This window comes from Pediculus humanus, genomic scaffold (genome assembly GCF_000006295.1).
Source record: "Pediculus humanus corporis 1103172108212 genomic scaffold, whole genome shotgun sequence".
Classification (NCBI taxonomy): domain Eukaryota; kingdom Metazoa; phylum Arthropoda; class Insecta; order Psocodea; family Pediculidae; genus Pediculus; species Pediculus humanus.
The window spans coordinates 80621-98262 of record NW_002987782.1 but is presented as its reverse complement, the minus strand read 5'-3'; the positions used below and the strand labels follow the sequence as shown (position 1 = coordinate 98262).

Here is a 17642-nt window from a genome sequence, read left to right as displayed (position 1 = left end):
GCGGTAAAAAAATTTTAAAATTTATTTTTGTGTTTCGTTTCGTTTCCGGTTTAGACGCGACGCCATTTTGTAAAATTACTCGCAATAATAATAATAATGGTAAAATGATTTTTTTTTTTTAAAAAGTAAATAAATAAATAAATAAGTAGAATATTTTTTTTAATTAATAATTTATGTTAATTTATATGAATCGTATGTTTGTTCGTTTGTTTGTGTTGTCACGTGATCCAATAATAAAAAAAAAAAATATGTAATAAAAATTACGAGAGTAATAAAATTATTTATTTATTAGTTTCGTATGGCAATAACAAGAACGCGGTGCGTTTGTAAAAAGTCATCCCGTCGTCGTCGTCGTCGTCGACGACGTTAATTATAATTTTTTTTGCCAATAATAACGGAAACGGAAACGGAAAAACCACACGCGCACGCGCACACCCGCACGCATAATTAAACGAATTTATTTTTTTAATACCATCTTCACGAAATTTCTTAGATAAAAAAAAATATCTATCGAAAAAAACAACGAGAGCGAGAGAGAGATAATGATTTGTTGTTGTTTGTTATTATTATTATTTGAGTTAATAAAGGAAATAATAATAATAATAAGTCAATTATATTGAAAATGGAACGAATTTCATCAACGATTTGCATTCCATTGGATTCGAATGGAATGAAAACCACACGAAAGGATTCAACTCTGGGTCCGTCGTTCCAGTTTTCGTGACGGGGAAAAATAAAAAACCACATTTTTTTTCTTTTAATGGTTAAATAATGAAGAGTGAGAGAGAGAGAGAGAGAGAGAGAGAGAGAGAGAGAAAGAGAAAGAGAGAGAGAGAGAGAGAGAGAGAGAGGGGGAGAAAGAAAGAAAGAAAGAAGAAACAAATGATATTAAAAAAAAAGAAAAAGAAAGATGGAAAGAATGAAATAAAATAAGAGAGAGAGAAGAGAACGAATGGTAGATAAAGAGAGAGAGAGAAAAGAACGAATGGAAGGTAAAAAGAGAGAGAGAGAAAAGAACAAACGGAAGATAAAAAGAGAGAGAAAGTTTTTCTGAACCAAATAGGTAAAACTAAATAGGTTCCGGGTTTCGTCGAAACGCCTCTAAGAGAAATAATGAATGATTGATAGATAAATCGATCGTCGATCGATATATCGATTCGATTTTTAACGATCGATTGTTTATATAAATATTTTTTTTTATTTTTATTTTTTTCACGAGAATTCGAACGAAATCCGTTAAAATTCTTTACTCTTTAATTCGTTCGTTTTCATCGAGGAAAATTTAAAACACGAACGTTAAAAATCAACCTGAAAAAGTTCGTTAAAAAAAAAAAAAAACGAAATGGCGGCTCCGTTAACAATAAAATAAATAATTTACCATAAATCGACAAATAACAAACTCGACGATTAAAATCAATGGAAAAAAAAAAAAAAAACTACGCGTTTGTTAAATACAATAAACTACGTAATAAACTTCCGCCATTTAATTTTCATAATAATAATAATAATAATAAAAACAATCCGGATTTTAAAACGCTCCCCGACGAGGCGTGGAAATTTTTTTTTTTTTTTTTTTGCCACAAATAAAAGGTGTGCCCCGTAGTTTTGAAAAAAAGAAAAAAAAATTGCGACGCACCTTATGCCAATAAATAAACTTTTTTTTTTTTTTGCTTTTCCTTCCATCATCTATTTCCGGTTTCGTTTAAAACAAAACAAAAGAAGAATAAAAAATGGAAAAGTTTATTAATGTTCAAACAAACAAACAAACAAATAGCCGATCAAATGATTTTTATTTTTTTCCTTCTATTGTTGTTACTTTTCCAGTTTTCGACGTTTCCGTTAAATTTAATTCGAAAAAGTGACACCAGGCGTGTCATCGTCGTCATGACGACGATGACGTCGACGAAGGAAGGAAAGAAAGAAAGAAAAAAAAAAGTCGGACGATTTATTATTGCGGTTTTTATTAAAATTGATTTCGATACCTTCTGGAAATTTCTTGCCGCAAAAATTCCGTTAAATATAACAAACAATTGTTTGTTATAATTTGATACAATCGTAGTGTAACGTACAAACGTGAAATTAATCGTGTCATTAGCTTCTCTCTCTCTCTCTCTCTCTCGCTCGCATTTAGTCATACGTAGATTAAATATTTCATTGATAAGTATATATAAATAAAATTCCAACGGATTTTCTTCTCGACGTCGTTTCTTGGTTTGCGTTTGTTCTTAAATCGCTCGTAACGACGTGTAAAAAAAATTTTTTCGTGTAACCGGTTTCCGTTTTATTTCACTTTTACCTCCTGACACGAATTAATTGCGAAAAAATTTTTTATAATTAGAGTATAAATTACTCTGCATTTTTAACAGTTTTTTTAACTTTTTTTTTATTTTTTCAGGTCGGTTCCGCGTCGGCCGGAGGAGGTGGTGGTGGCGGTGGTGGAGGTATTGGCGGTAGCGGTGGCGGTGGCGGTGGAGGAGACATATGGCCGTTGGAAAGGCCGGAAGGAATGACGCAAATCCAATCGTTGGAAGTCATGTGCGGAAAGGATCACATGGACGTTCACTTATCATTCACACATCCTTTCGAGGGAATAGTGTTTTCCAAGGGTCAATATGGTGACCCGAGGTGCGTGTACGTGACTCCCTCTGCGGGAAGGACGTTTTTCTCATTTCGTATAGCATACGCGAGATGCGGTACCAAACCCGATCTTCACGGTCAGTTTTACGAAAACACGGTGGTCGTTCAATACGACAAAGACTTGCTAGAAGTGTGGGACGAAGCCAAGAGACTCCGTTGCGAGTGGTTTAACGATTATGAAAAAACAGCATCCAAACCCCCGATGGTCATAGCCGATCTTGACGTCATACAGCTTGATTTCAGAGGTAAGATCATAATAATAATAATAATAATAATAATGATACCAAACCAAAAAAAAAGCGTACGAATGGTGCCTGACGAAAACAACTCACACGTCATAGAATTTAATTTTTTGTTTTTTTTTTGTTACTCTATGAAATTCGATAGGTCGAATAAAGACATGTTTTGCAACACGATTGGATTATTATTATTATTATTATTATTATTATTTATTAACAAAATAAAAAAATATGTTTTATTAATTAAATATTTAAAAAGTCGAATTCAACATAATAATAATAATAAAAGACATAACAACATTTGCATGAATTAATAATAATAATAATAATAATAATAAAATCCGGAAACAACGGGGGTACACGCGTGTAACGAGGTAAACGTATTCGGGTATCGTGTGTCTAATGACACGACGACAAGAAGCGACTCGGTTGGATTTTTATTATTTTTATTAATTTAACTTTTTTTTTATTTTATTTATTTATTTAGTTGCCGTCGTCGTCGTCATCATCGTCAACGTCGTGACGATGTCGCGATTTATTTTCTATCTCTCTCTCTTTCTCTCTCTTATTTTCTTTGAAAAATCATCTTTATAAAAAAAAAGTGATTCGCGCTTTCGTTCGTCCATATTGTTTTTTTTTTTTTTATTGATGTCACGCGTCACGTTTTTTTTTTTTTGATTAAGAAAAACCGTTAATTCTTTTTAAAAAAAAAAAAAACTCGTGTTTGTATGTGTTGACATTTTTAATTCTTGTTTCATTCAATAACACAAACAACAACAACAACCGAACACAAAAAAAAAAAAAAAAAAAACAAAAAAAAAAATACATATGTATATAATTTTAATGGCAAACAATTTTTTTTTGTTGTTGTCGAGAGAAATTTTTCAAATTTTTATTATTTAAAACCATTTCCGGTTTGTTTTATAGCAATGGATGAATGCGATGATGATGATGTTTATACTGATGTTGATGATGATGATGAAATAAAGTTGCAAAAAAGATAAAAACGTGAAATTCAATCGTTGGTTTCTTTTTCCTTTTTATGTTTTTTTTTTTTTTATTTGATTAAAACAAACCGATTGTTGTTGTTGTTGTTGTTGTTATGCTCTCACGAATCATCATCATCATCATCATTAACATCATCACTTCTTTTAAATCGCGCAACACCTTTTTACGAGCACACGTCTTTTTTAATTTTCATTCAAATTGTTTAAACAATTCATAATTTTTTTTTGTAATGAATTTGACTGACGATCCTCGATATGAAAACCGAATGAGGTCATTATCATCATCATCATCATTATCATCATCATCATCATCATTATCATCATCGTGTGTGTGTGTGTATCATTTTAACCTTGACACTCTCTCTCACTCTCCGAAAAAACCGCAACAAACACAAAAAATAATTTTTTTTTTTTTGTGTGATTGTATGAGGTTCATTGGCTTTATAAAGAAAAAAAAATGAAACCGCATATAATAATAATAATAATAATTATTATTATTATTATTAATTAACAATTTATTTATTAACTGTATCCGGTTTTATACCGTTTCGATTGTCATCATCATCATTCTCATCATTCTCATTATTTATTTTTTTCGATTCGAAAAAAATTTATTTGCGAGGGGAGAGGAGGGGGAATAAAAGAGTATCAGACAGGTGTTTCCGTTTCCAGTCGGGAAAATATTTCTCTCAAATGGTATCGATGAGTTTTAACATTCGGAAAATAAACCGGAAATATTAGAAACTTAGAGAGAGAGAAATCACATTCATTAGCTTGATAAAAATTTAAACGAAACGGAAAATTTAAAAATGGCGGGAAATTTTTTAAAATCAATAACAAACCGGAAATAGTTTTTTTTTTTTTTTTTTAAACCCAAACGAAATTTTTTTTTGGAACGGTTAAAAAGGGCGAGAATATTCGAGATTTTGCGAGACACAGAAAAAATTTTGGAATTATCATGATGAAATAATAATGACAAAATGTATTTTCTAATGACACGATTTTTTAAAATTTAAAATAGTGGATCCTTTACACACGTTAACGATTCAATGAATGAATTTTATTATTATTATCAATTTATCATTATCGGTTTGTTGTTGTTGTTGTTTGTTGTTGTTATTTTTCATTTCTTTTCTTTATTAACTCTTATAACGGACACATTTTATCTCATTTGACTTAATAAACAACCGTTTGTCGGTTGTATCATTATCATTATTATTAATAATAAAAGGAGGAGGAGGAGGTAATTTTAAATTATCTTGTTAACTTGTTGACGTTTTTGTTGACGGTGAAAAAAATTGAAGAATTTCTTTTTTTTCTTTTTTTCTTTTTTTATTTACGATGAAAAATAAATGATAATTAACGCGGCGTGTTTGTTTTTGTGATAAGATGAACAACAACGACAAACGAGGAAAATATCGGATTTAATTGTTTTTATCGAATTCTTATGGAGAAATGTGGAGCGTAACGTCATCCATGGCAGCCGCCATTTTGACAAATTTTTCCGTTTAACGTTCGTTTTATTTTTTCCACTTTTTTCCTTCTTTTTCTACTTTCTTATCAAATTTTAACGGTTTTACGTGAAAATCTTTTAAAAAAAAAAAAAAAAATGAAGAAGAAACAAAAAAAAAAATTACGGGTTTGTTTTTTTATTTTTTTTTGGAAAAAAACCGTACAATACAACAACAAACACTCAATTAAAGGTCCAACTCGTTTAATAAATCAATGTTTTAAATCAGTAGTGTTAGCCAAGAAGAAGTTGAACTCTCTCCAGAGAATTTAGGCAGGCCCACCATTCTCTCTTATTGCTTTATAATAGCAACAACAACAACAACAAACAACAACAAACAAAAATAAAAAGATTTTTTTTTTTTGATAATAAATCCAAGCGGAAAATTACGTATAAAATTAACTCGAAATAACCGTTTTTCGTTTATTATCATTATTATTATTTATTTATTTATTACCGTGTTAAAAACTAAGAGTTTGTCATTCAGTCAGTCAATCATTCAATCAGTCAGTCATTCAGTCATTCAATTAACATTTTTAATTTTATTTATAATTTTTAGTGCGCGAGAAAAAAAAAAAAGTTTATTAATTTTTGTTTTTTTTGTTTTTTAAATTTTCCAGGCGACAACGTCGATTGTTGGATGGAAATTCAACATGGTAAAGGACCTTGGGCTCCTCCAGTGAGTGGCATCGTACCTTTAGGTTCGACTTTAACATTAGTTGTTGCCATCAACGATTACCGAGGTTAGTATCACACGAAAAAAGAAAATCACGTTTCAAGATCGTTGTAGATCGGTTAAACAATTACGTAAATTTCTCCCTCCCCCCTCCCCCCGTCCACAATTTCGAAAACACGGATCGAAAATTCTCGAAATTTCAGCACCCCCCACGTCACCTCACCTCGCCCCCCCTTTCATCCAAAAAAAGAAAAAATTTTTTGACCATTACGAAAAAAATGATAACCGAAGGTGGTTATTAAACGCGGCGTGGCATTAACGATACCTTTTTCTTTTTTTTCTCGCTATTAATAATAACAACAACAACAACAAACAACAAACAACAAGTAATACTTACTCGCGATAATAATAATAAATTTGATGACAGGGTGTGCGAATATATTCGCCATTTAAAAAAAAAAAAAAAAGACGGCGAAAAAATCTCCGTTAGAATTTTTTTCAGATGAATGTGTGTGATATATTCGCTGCTCCTTCCCCCCTCCCCTCCCCGAAAAAAAATAAAAACAAATTCACGCGATAATTAATCGATGGATCGATCGATCGATATTACTACCTCGCCATAATCGTTACGAAAATTTTTTTTTTTTAAATTTTTTCGTCGAATATTATTATTATTAGGTGCGAGTGTGCGTGAGTGGAAACGAAAAAAAAAATTCGGATGGATTCTTATCATTCTTATCACTCTCGAAAACTTTAAATTTTTTTACTCTATGAAATTTCGCGGGATTATAATTTATAGTTTTTGCATCACTCGCACATGTGCGAATTTCGATATATCGAGATATATCGATCGTTAATCATTTTTTTCTCTTAAAAAATTTTACGTCGCGTTGCCAACTTAAAAAAAAAAGTATGGGTTGCCAACTTAAAAAAAAAACTTACGTGTCATCCATTTAAAAAAAAAAAAATTTACGCGTTGCAAACTTTATAAAAAAAATATTTACGTGTTGCAAACTTAAAAAAAAGAAAATTTACGCGTTGCAAACTTAAAAAAAAAAAAATTTACGTGTTGCAAACTTAAAAAAAAAAAATTTACGCCTTGCCAACTTAAAAAAAAAAAAAATTACGTATCATCCTTTTAAAAAAAAATATTTACGTGTTGCAAACTTAAAAAGAAGAAAATTACGTGTCATTCATTAAAAAAAAAAAAATTTACGCGTTGCCAACATACAAAAAATAAAACTTTTTTTTGTTTTTTTTTTTTTTGTTGAAACTTTCGATAAATTTTTCACACGCGCTAACACGCAGGCACGCACTCACGCACACGCACGCGTTTACATGTATATATTTTTTTTTTCTGGAAATGAATTCTCCACCTTTTTAAACTTGTACGCGCGTAAATCATGATGTTTTTGACACGAAAAAACTTTGACTTTTACTTGGGGGGGCAACCGAACAAAAAAACCTAACACGTAAAACAACAACCGGCTCGAAATTCTCTCTCTCTCTCTCTCTATCTTTCTCTCTCATTCTCTTTTTTTTTTTTTTTTGGGAAAACGCGTCAAATTAATAAATCATTTTATTAAAAAGTTTTTTTTTAAATTTTTTTTCTTCTCCAAATTGTTTTCTAATGAAATTAATTAATATTAATAATAATAACGTGAAATTAAAAGAAAAAAAAAATTTGTGAATGAGAGAGAGAGAGAGAGAGAGTAAGAGAGAGAAAGATTGAGGAAAATTTTTCCGCCATTATTTAAAAAAAAAACAAAATATCGTATCGAATGTAATCGAATCGAATCGAAAGTTTTTTTTTTTTTTTTTTTCTATTCGAACGGTTTTTTTTTTTTTTTTTGTATTTTCGAATGAGAGAATTTTGAACTTGAGGTAAAAGAAAAAAAAAAGGTATATGGTCGAATACGAGTAATAATAAATGGCCTCGGGTAAATGACGGGTATTTAAATTCTCACACCCAGTGACTCATTTGTTATTTTTTTTTTGAGGCCCTCCTCGCTCGCTGACTCCCTTTTTTTATTTAAAAAAAAAAAAAAAAAAAAAAAAGAAATTTATTTATTAATTTTTTAATATATCAAAAGAGAGAGAGAGAGAGAGAGAGAAGGGAAAAGAGAAGGAAAAAAGAAAGAAATTTTTTAAAAATACTTTCGCAGGTGAATTCGATATGAGAGTGAAATCGTGCGCAGCATCCGATGGAGCCGGACACGTCATACAGCTATCAGATGAAAACGGATGCGTTTTAAGGCCGAAAATGATAAGTAGATTTTTAAAAGCGAAAGGAGCAGACGACAGAGCATCGGTTATAACTTATGCATTTTTTCACGCATTTAAATTTCCCGACGCTTTGAGCGTTCACATAAAATGCAAAGTTGAAATTTGCCGTCACGGATGTTTGGACCACTGTCAGTTCGGTTCGGATTTTGGACATTTACTTCATCATCATTTACCCACGGGTACCAACCAACATATGTTTTGATTTGAATAACGTTTTGAGCAGTTTGATTATATAATAATAATAATAAATTTTTAGGTGGCGGTGGTCAATATGATGATGCCATCGAAAGAAAGGATAACGTTCCACCACCCATGCGTCCGTCAATAAAAAAACAAAAAATTCAATCGTCCGTCAAACCGGTTCGAGAAGATAATAATGACGATGATGTGATGACGTACGACGACGACGGCGGCGGCGGCGGCGAGGATGATGATGACGATGACGAAGATGATGGATTTGACGAAAGGCCCAATTCGGTGCCGCATCATAGAGGTGGTGGTGGTGGTGGCAATAATGGTTTCAGCTCTCTGGCAAGAGATCCATCATCGTCGTCCCACGGTACTCAATCACACAAGCACGTATATTTACAATCGGATGAAGTAGATTCGGAAGAAATGAAAGGAGGAGATCCTTTGCCTCAACCGCAATTTCAGGTGAGTGTGCGTGTGCGTGTGTCGACTATCGATCCATCGGTCGGTATGATATCTATATGCACACATTATAGGAAATGCCGAGGCCGGGTCATAAAGATGAACAGGAAAGATTTCCACACGGTCCGAGAAATTTAGATGGTGATTCCGCATCGATATTTAATTCGAGATCGTTATCGGAAAAAGATAAGAGAAAACGTCGATCCGTCGTCGTTTCTGACAGAAAGGTAAGATTTAAATCAATCATTCATTCATTCATTCATTGAATGAAATTGGGATTTACGATAATTTTTTTTTTATGGGGTAGGTGAGAAGTGCTGACGTCGGGGTTAGTGGCATATACGAAGTCATATCGGAAGCCGATTTAGCATTTACGCCGGATACTAAAGCGGAAGCCGTAACCGTTTTCAGGGGTAGGATAAGGGAAGAAGTCGTTTACGGGATTTGTTTACCAATGCCAGGTATGAAAATAGGGAGGAGAAGGAGGGGAAAACGGGGGGTAATTTCAGAAAAATAACAATAAGTTATTTTATAGGTTTCAGCATACTTTTCGTAGTGGTAGCAGTATCGGCGGTTGTTGCCGCATTAGTAGCCGGCTCTCTTTTATATCGTTATCAATTGCAAAAAGAAGCACAACAATTAACGGCGGCGCAACACAGGAGGAGAACGGAAGTGGTAGAGGAGGAGAATCATCATCATCATCGCAGAAACGGAAACGTCGTTGTCGTCAACGGTTCAAACGGATGGACAAATTGGATGCCAATGAGATTGCTTCGTCCGAGAGTACAGGAAACGACGACGACGACGACGTCACCATCGTCGACGTCATGTCCGCAAAATTCGGTTAATTCCACGACGTCGAATCACAGTCACGACGGTTGACATTATCTGATGCTCACATACACGCATCCAATTTAAATAAAAAAAAAAAAATTTTTTTTTTAATAATTTGTTATTGTTGTTTGTTGTTGTTGTTGTTTTTGTTGTTCGTGAACATGTTTCGAGAATTTGATGTAAGTGATAAAAAAAAAAAAAGAACACAAAAGAGGTAAGACAACGGTTTTGTTTCTCGTCCATTATTCGGACAACGTGCTCTGCTACTACGGTGTGCGTGTGCGTGTGCGTTCGGTCTCGGGTATACAAACAAAGTGTGACCGACAACAAACATTTCCCGTCGTTGTTTGTTCGACTCGTTGTTGTTTTTTACGAAACGCACGCACGCACGCATGCACGCACCCCCACACACACACGCAACAAATAAAAAATCAACGTTACTACTATTTACACGTAAATTAATTTTAGTAAAAAAAAATAAAAATAAAAATAATAGTAATAATAATAATAATAATAAAAAGACGTTTTTAATTTTTTTTAAATAATTTTATTTAATTAATTTATTAATTTATTTATATGTATAATTATCATTATCATTATTATCTATTTTTTTTTAATTTGCTCATATTATTATTATTATAAACCAAAATTTAAAAAAAAAAAATAATATTATCGATTGATTGATTGATGGATTGATTGTTGAATTTTTATTAATTAATTTTTAATATTATTACCAATCGTCACCGAAAACAGCTTTTTATTTATTTATTTATTTATTTATTATGTACATTAATACATAATTTTTTTTGTAAATTATTTATTTATTTATTTATTTAATTACCAAAATAAATAAAAAAAAATTATTTTTAATACTTTAACCTAATTGTAATTATTATTATTATTATTATTATTATCATTATTATTACTAAAAAGTTTACTTTTCTACTTTTTTTTTGTTAATAAATAAATAAATAAATAATAATAATAATAGTAACAATAATACATCAAAAATAATATGACGTAATAATTATTTATACGATTCTATTAATTATTTATTTATTTTTTGCTTACGTCACTCACGTCTCGTCGGCTCGAGTCACAAAAAAGAAAATTAAATAATAATTATATTAATAATAATAATAATAAATAAATAAATAATTTTATTAATCGTTTTCGAATAGCTCCCAAAAAAAAAGAGAAATTTTCTTTATTATTATTATTAAAAATAATTTATATGCAAATCTCGCTCGCATTTATGTAAATTCGATTCATTATTATTATTATTATTATTATTATTATTATTATTATTATTATTATTATCATCGCCATCATCGGTATTATTATTATCATTTAAAAAAAAAAAAAATGCGACCACGCGTTTACCACACACACGCGCTTAACGTGACAATAACAAATGAATTCGATGAAATGTTGTTTTCCATATCGATAATAATAATAATAATGATGATGATGATAAAATAATTTATTATTACTGTTACTATTGTATTATTATTATTATTATTATTATTATTATTATTATTATTATTATTATTATTATTATTATTATTAGAGTACAGGTACGAAAATAAAATGCTTTTTTTTTTTTTTAATCGAAAAAATAAAAATAATTAAATAAATAATTCAATTTTTTTTTTTTTTAATCTTGTTAACTTTTTTAAAAATTAATAAATAATAATAATAATAATAATTAAAAATTATTAATAATTAACAATAGAAAAAATAAATAAATAAATTAATTAATTAATAAGAAAATTGATTAATAATAAATAAAAATAAATCGGATAAAATGCGTGGCGTGACGTAGAGTTTACTACTACTACGTGCCCATCGTTAAATTATAAATATAATTACCGATAATGATAATAATAATAAATAATAATAAATGGTAATGATGACGTCACGTCATAAAAAAAAAATTTTTTAATTTATTGATTTATGAAAGTATATATATCCGATAGGACTTGATACACCGGAAAACGCGATGAGTCGATACCGGAAAGGGATGTAGAGTGCGCTCTATGACAAGTATCTCTATGGAAATGACGTCATTCGTACTATATAATAAAACCGTTAAAAGGATTTTATGACGTTTAATAACGATAAATGATTGATATATATTGTAATGTTTGTTTTGTGAGATTGAAAAAATAAAATAAAATTTTTTTTGTTTTTGTAAAAACAAACACATACATGTCTTCTTCTTCCACGTTCGTTTTCAACAACAACAAATTTAAATTAATTAATAACAAAATGTTTATTGTGTTTGTTTCTTTTTTTTTATTTATTATACATAAAAATGAAAATTGTGAAAGTGTATTATATAAATTTACTATTTTATAAAAAACGTGTTAAAATGTAAATTTAAATTTAATATTAAAATTTAAATATAATATTATTATTATTATTTTATTTATTATTATTATTAGTTCTGGCTCAGAAGGACGTTGTATTCCCGTAAACGCTCCTCCTCCCGGGAAAAGAGCAGGATGAAACACGTCCAGGAGTTTCAGTCGAGTAGTGGCTTCGTCTCAGTCCCGAACTGTCCCTGCTACCGGATGGGGAAGTTAGTGCGAAATAAAATTAACCTGGGTTAACAAAATAATTCACCGATATGTATACCGGAAGTAAGTTGTTTTTATTTTATTTTTTTTTTTTTAACAAACAACGTGAGAAAATTTGTCGTGTCACCACCACGTGTTCGAATGAAAAAATTATTATTATTATTATTATTATTTAAAAGTGTATGTTGACACTTTTCTTTTTTTAACGGGGATTTTAAATTCGATGTAAAAATACTTTATAATCCGGAAATCCGGTTTTTATAAAACTTTTCACAAGAAATTTCATGACATTTACGTACGTTAGAGTGTGCGCATGCGCGTGCGCGTTCAGGTCACTTCGAACAAGAGAGAGAGAGAGAGAGAGAGAGGTATATTTAAAATATAGAAAAAATTTTTTTATTAATTAATTAATTTTATTTATTTATGTGTATGTTTTGTTTTTTATATATACATAAAAAAAAGGTAAAAATATCATCATTTTTCACACACTCTTCGTTTTAATAAATAAATAAATAAGTAATGATGACGTAATCAACATTTTAAAAAAATATATAAATTACACAATAATAATAATAATTAAAATTTAATAAATTAATAATTAACGAAAATAATTATAATGGTGGTGATGATGATGTTGGTAGTGATGATGATGGTGGTGGGGGTGGTGCTGGTGGTGGTGATGATAATGATGATGATGATGATGATAATGATAATGATGATGGGGGTGACGGTGATGAAATAATAATAATAATAATTTATGCCTTTATTTAATTACGTCGATACCGTTCGGCACCGTCCGAAAAAAAAATTTAAACAAATAAATAAATAAATAAAACAATAAATAAATAAATAAAGTAAAAAATAAATTTAAAAAAAAAAAAACCGCCAAATGATTTTTGCGAGCTTGAAAATAATTTTTTAAAGTGGCGGACGAAATAAATCCACATTTACCTGTATTTGTAAAAAAAAAAAAAAAGGAATAATTAGTTATGTATTTTACATAAATAAACAAAAAAAAAATTATTTAAAAACTCGCAACATCATACATAAGACGCAGCAGTATGAAAATAATAATAATAATAATAATTTTTTTGTTATAACTACAAACTACTTAATGAGCAAACCTAAGGTGTTGTTGTTGTTTACATTTAATTTTTTTTTAATAACAAATAATAATAATAATTATAATAATACTTAATTACATATGTAATGATGATAATAATAAATAATTAATTAATTAAAAAGTTAACAAAAAAACTAAATATAAATAAAATTACCAGTAATGTACTGTACATTCATCCAATTTATTTTGAATGTTAAATAATAATAATAATAATAATAATAATAATAATAATAATAATAATATTTTAAATATATATTTGTACTCAAGCGCAAGATGCAACATCCCTTATCATCGTCGTGGCAGTAGTATTTTTTTTTCTCGTGGTTATATCATCATCATCATCTTGTGCCATCAAGTAACTGATTTTTAAAAAAATTTTCGTCATCGTTTTATTTTTTTTATTTTTTGTCATTAAACGATGTCGCGAATTAATAATAATAATAATAACCTTCATCAGACTTTATTGAAAAAAGAGGTCATAGAGTAATAAAAACAAAAGTTTGTGATTAAAAAAATTTTCCGGAAGGAGAATTGAAAGCGACCGAAACTGTTTCCTCTCGCTTTTACTCTGGGAGAGGAGTAAAGTAAAAGCAATATGGCGTCGAAACAGTAAAAACGGTTAGAGAGGAGAGGATGGAAGGGTTGGGGGAGGTGGGGGGGTAAAGTCTAAATTCTCGAAGTTTCTTTTTTTTTTTTAATAATAAGGATTTAAAGCTTTTTAATTTAATTTTTGTTTTGTTTTGCTTTGGGTCCTACGACCAAAATCTCCATTTTGATTTTTTCATATGAATCAATGACGTAGGTTTAGCTTCGACCAATGACGATAAACTTTTACCGGTTATGGCGGAAAAGGGTCGTAATCTTACGCAAAGTATCGCAGACATTAAACACGATACTATTAATATCGATAATAATATGACGAGAGTTGCTGCGAAACCTGGAGTCGACATGCAAATAAGGCCGGGCATGTCGTTGACGGCAGGTACGACTATGGTGGGTGCTTCCGTCACGTTTGAATTTTCTTCAATTGAAAATGTTAAATCACCCGTGGAAACGACTCTAATGACACGATTTAATCCGATTTCTTTTTCCGGTGATGATGTTTCACGACGATACCTTCTTCCGACTCGTCTTTCGTCACGTATGTGAGCTCCACCACCTACTCCGTTACCTACTCCACCTCCTCCTCCTACTCCGAGATAAGCATCTATCGGTAGATGAGGATGACCCAAACCGTAATTTTGATCTGTTATTGGTGCACCGTGTGAAGCGTGAGCTTCCAAAAGACCGGCGTGTGCGTTCAATAATCCGTGAGGTTCGGAACATTGATCTGGACACTGATACCGACATATTTGTATGGTGCACTGGAAATGAACTTCCATGGAATCTGGAAATTTAAAAGCTTGAAAGTGTGCGTAGGATAGTACGGATGCACTCGCACCGAAATTTTTTATTTTAGTAAATCTCGACATGAGTTTCGGTCTGGTCACGCATCCTTTTTGATCTACCAGTTGTATGGGTGCTCGTTTACCATCGTGAGCCATGCAATTCCTCACGAGCATGTCGAATTTCGAATCGTCGTCTTTTATAGCTAAAACCATGGTCATAGTTTGTCCTATTTTTACCAAACCGGATACTTCCGATGCCCAAGGTCCTTTACCAACTTGAATTTGCATCCAACAACCAACGTTGTCACCGGCAAAATCAGCTCTAACAACGTCTAACATATCTACCGGAAACGGTCTGAACGTAACGGATTTTTCATATTGATCGTGCCACGTGCATCGTAGTTTTCTTGCTTGATCCCAAACCTCTTGTACCTGAGGATCGTACTGTATGACAATTATGTTTTCGAAATAAGTTCCCGAACCGGAATCGGCTCCATATCCGTACAATCCATTTTCGGTATTTCCGGCCGTTCCGCACGCGTGTATGCTTATGTCAAAATTAGCAGAAGTTCTACCGAGTCCCGCGGGAAGGTACACACAATTCACGTTGCTGTAGTGTCCCTTGCTGAAAACGATACCGTAAAAAGGTTTGTCGAATCCTATGTAAACTTTCATCGAGCTTTTTTCACATTTCACATCCAACGAAACTATTTTTGGCATGTCAGGCATCGGTGCCGGCCAAGGATCACCACTTGGATTTCCACCTCTACCTCCTCCGAGTCCTCCCAAACCACCCAAACCTCCGTGATTAGCCGCTATTACCTTGTAAACTTTATCCGATGCATCCGAGGATTGTATTGGTGGAGGAGGTGGTGGAGGGCCCTGATACGAATTCGAATCGAAAATTGTTGGTTGTTTACCGTGATGAGGATTCGGAAAGGGTTTGTTGGGATGCGGACCGACATTGGAACGATTGGGCAAGTTGATCGGGTGACCCCTGCTGGGGGGCGGTTGGTAATTATGTTTCGATCCCGATTCCGCCGCTTCTTGATCCTCTGGACGTGACGATTCTTCTTCCAGTCCCAAATCTATATCTTCCCTATCCTGAGCGTTGTTACTTTGTTTCGCATCCGGAATATCGTGATTTCCTCCTCCACCTCCTCCTCCTCCTCCTTCGACGTGATTATTACCCGCTACGGTTTCTACCACGTCAACTTCTTCTCCAGCTGCCGTCTAAAAAAAAAAAAAAAAAAAAAAAAATTAAAAATTTACACGGTCGACATTTTTTTTTTTTTTGTAATCGAACAACTATCGCGTGATACAAAAAACTTAACTTCCGGTAAAAAAAAAAAAAAAATATTTACTCGTGTAATTAATATTATTTTATTGCCGCCGGTAATAAACGGATTTTAATTTTAATTTACCGGTTATAAATTTAACCGATTTATAAAAATAACCGTTTCGTTGAAAGTTTTGCGACAATTTTCCCCGTTTTTAAATTAACGGTCAAATTCGAAAATCCATTCGTACGTAAAAAAAAAAATCGGTAAGAAATCAAACATAAAAAATTTTTAAATCGTCCGCCATATTTGTTTTATTTTTTTTTTAAATTTAAAAAACCGTTTGTAGGGTGAAAATTCGAAATTAACGTGGGAGAAGACAATAAATTACATTTTTTGGTTCGCGATGGAAAAAAGAAAAGAAAAAAAATCGCGAATTTGCGTTAGCAAATGATAATAATAATAATAGGAATAAAATTAACTAAAAAAAAAAAATGTAACGACGCAATCGTTTCCGGTTTGAGAGATTTTTTTTTTTTTACTAATAAACTTGTGACCCAGATTTTTTTTTTTTTTTTATAAAAATAATTTTCATAATAATAATAATAATAACGAATGTTGAAATTTTGCGGTTGTAATAATCGAGAGAAACGAGTTTTTCTTGTCGTCGAGTAGGGGAGGGGGTAGGTGTAGGGCACTTTTTGCAAAATTTTACCGGAAGTTTAAAAAGTATATCAAAGTGTATACGATCTGGGGGCAAAAAATTTCCCAACTTTTTCTAATTGTTTTTTTTTCCAATAGGAAATGAAATTTGAAAAAAAAAAAAAAAAGAGAAGCGGAAATTCGAGAAATTTATTTTTTAGTTATTCCGGAAACAGACAATATAGACGAAACGAGAACTTATTAATAATAATAATAATTTTCAAAACGAGTACGGAATCGACTAAAATCCAATCGGCGGTTGTACTTTAATTAAAAAAAAAAAAAAAAATATTCCAATGTCAAGGTGAGGTTTACCTTCGAGCTCAATGCATTGCCCCAAATTCTCTCTTTCGAAAAAAAAAAAAAAATCGTGTAACTAGAACCCCGGTAGCAATTCAACCATTAACTTCCTTGTGTGAATGCATTCCAGAAAATAATTGCCAAGAATGAAGTTTTTTTTTTTTTTAACGATTTATAATCGTTTCCTCCTATTTGATGCAAACAACAACAAAAAAAAATGTGACAACCGGAACGCCGCCGTAAAAATAATAATGATAATAATAATGATAATGATAATTTTTATAGGAAGTTTTTTTTAAAATGAGACGTCGCGACTGGTTGTCTGATAACGTTAAATTCTAAACTTGAATTTTTTTAAAACGAAATAAAAACTAGAACGTGATGTGCCTTTAAGGAATCGATTTTTTTTTTTTTCAGGTACCCCTTT

The 17642-nt window shown here is 31.2% G+C and overlaps 2 protein-coding genes across 2 annotated transcripts; one reads left to right on the top strand and one right to left on the bottom strand.

Moving 5' to 3' along the window:
• Positions 1–2506: 2506 nt before the first annotated feature.
• Phum_PHUM441130 (uncharacterized protein) lies at positions 2507–9888 on the top strand (the record flags this gene model as incomplete). The annotated part of the gene is made up of 7 exons (XM_002429543.1): positions 2507–2882; positions 6014–6136; positions 8235–8534; positions 8612–9009; positions 9081–9233; positions 9314–9467; positions 9542–9888. 7 exons carry the CDS (start codon positions 2507–2509, stop codon positions 9886–9888), a joined length of 1851 nt encoding a protein of 616 aa, XP_002429588.1.
• Positions 9889–13807: 3919 nt separating this feature from the next.
• Positions 13808–16495, bottom strand: Phum_PHUM441120 (cutilin-1 precursor, putative; the record flags this gene model as incomplete). Its single annotated transcript, XM_002429542.1, has 3 exons — positions 13808–13904; positions 14302–16159; positions 16438–16495. The coding sequence occupies 3 exons, from the start codon at positions 16493–16495 to the stop codon at positions 13808–13810; spliced, it is 2013 nt and encodes a 670-aa protein (XP_002429587.1).
• Between the last annotated feature and the right edge of the window lie 1147 nt (positions 16496–17642).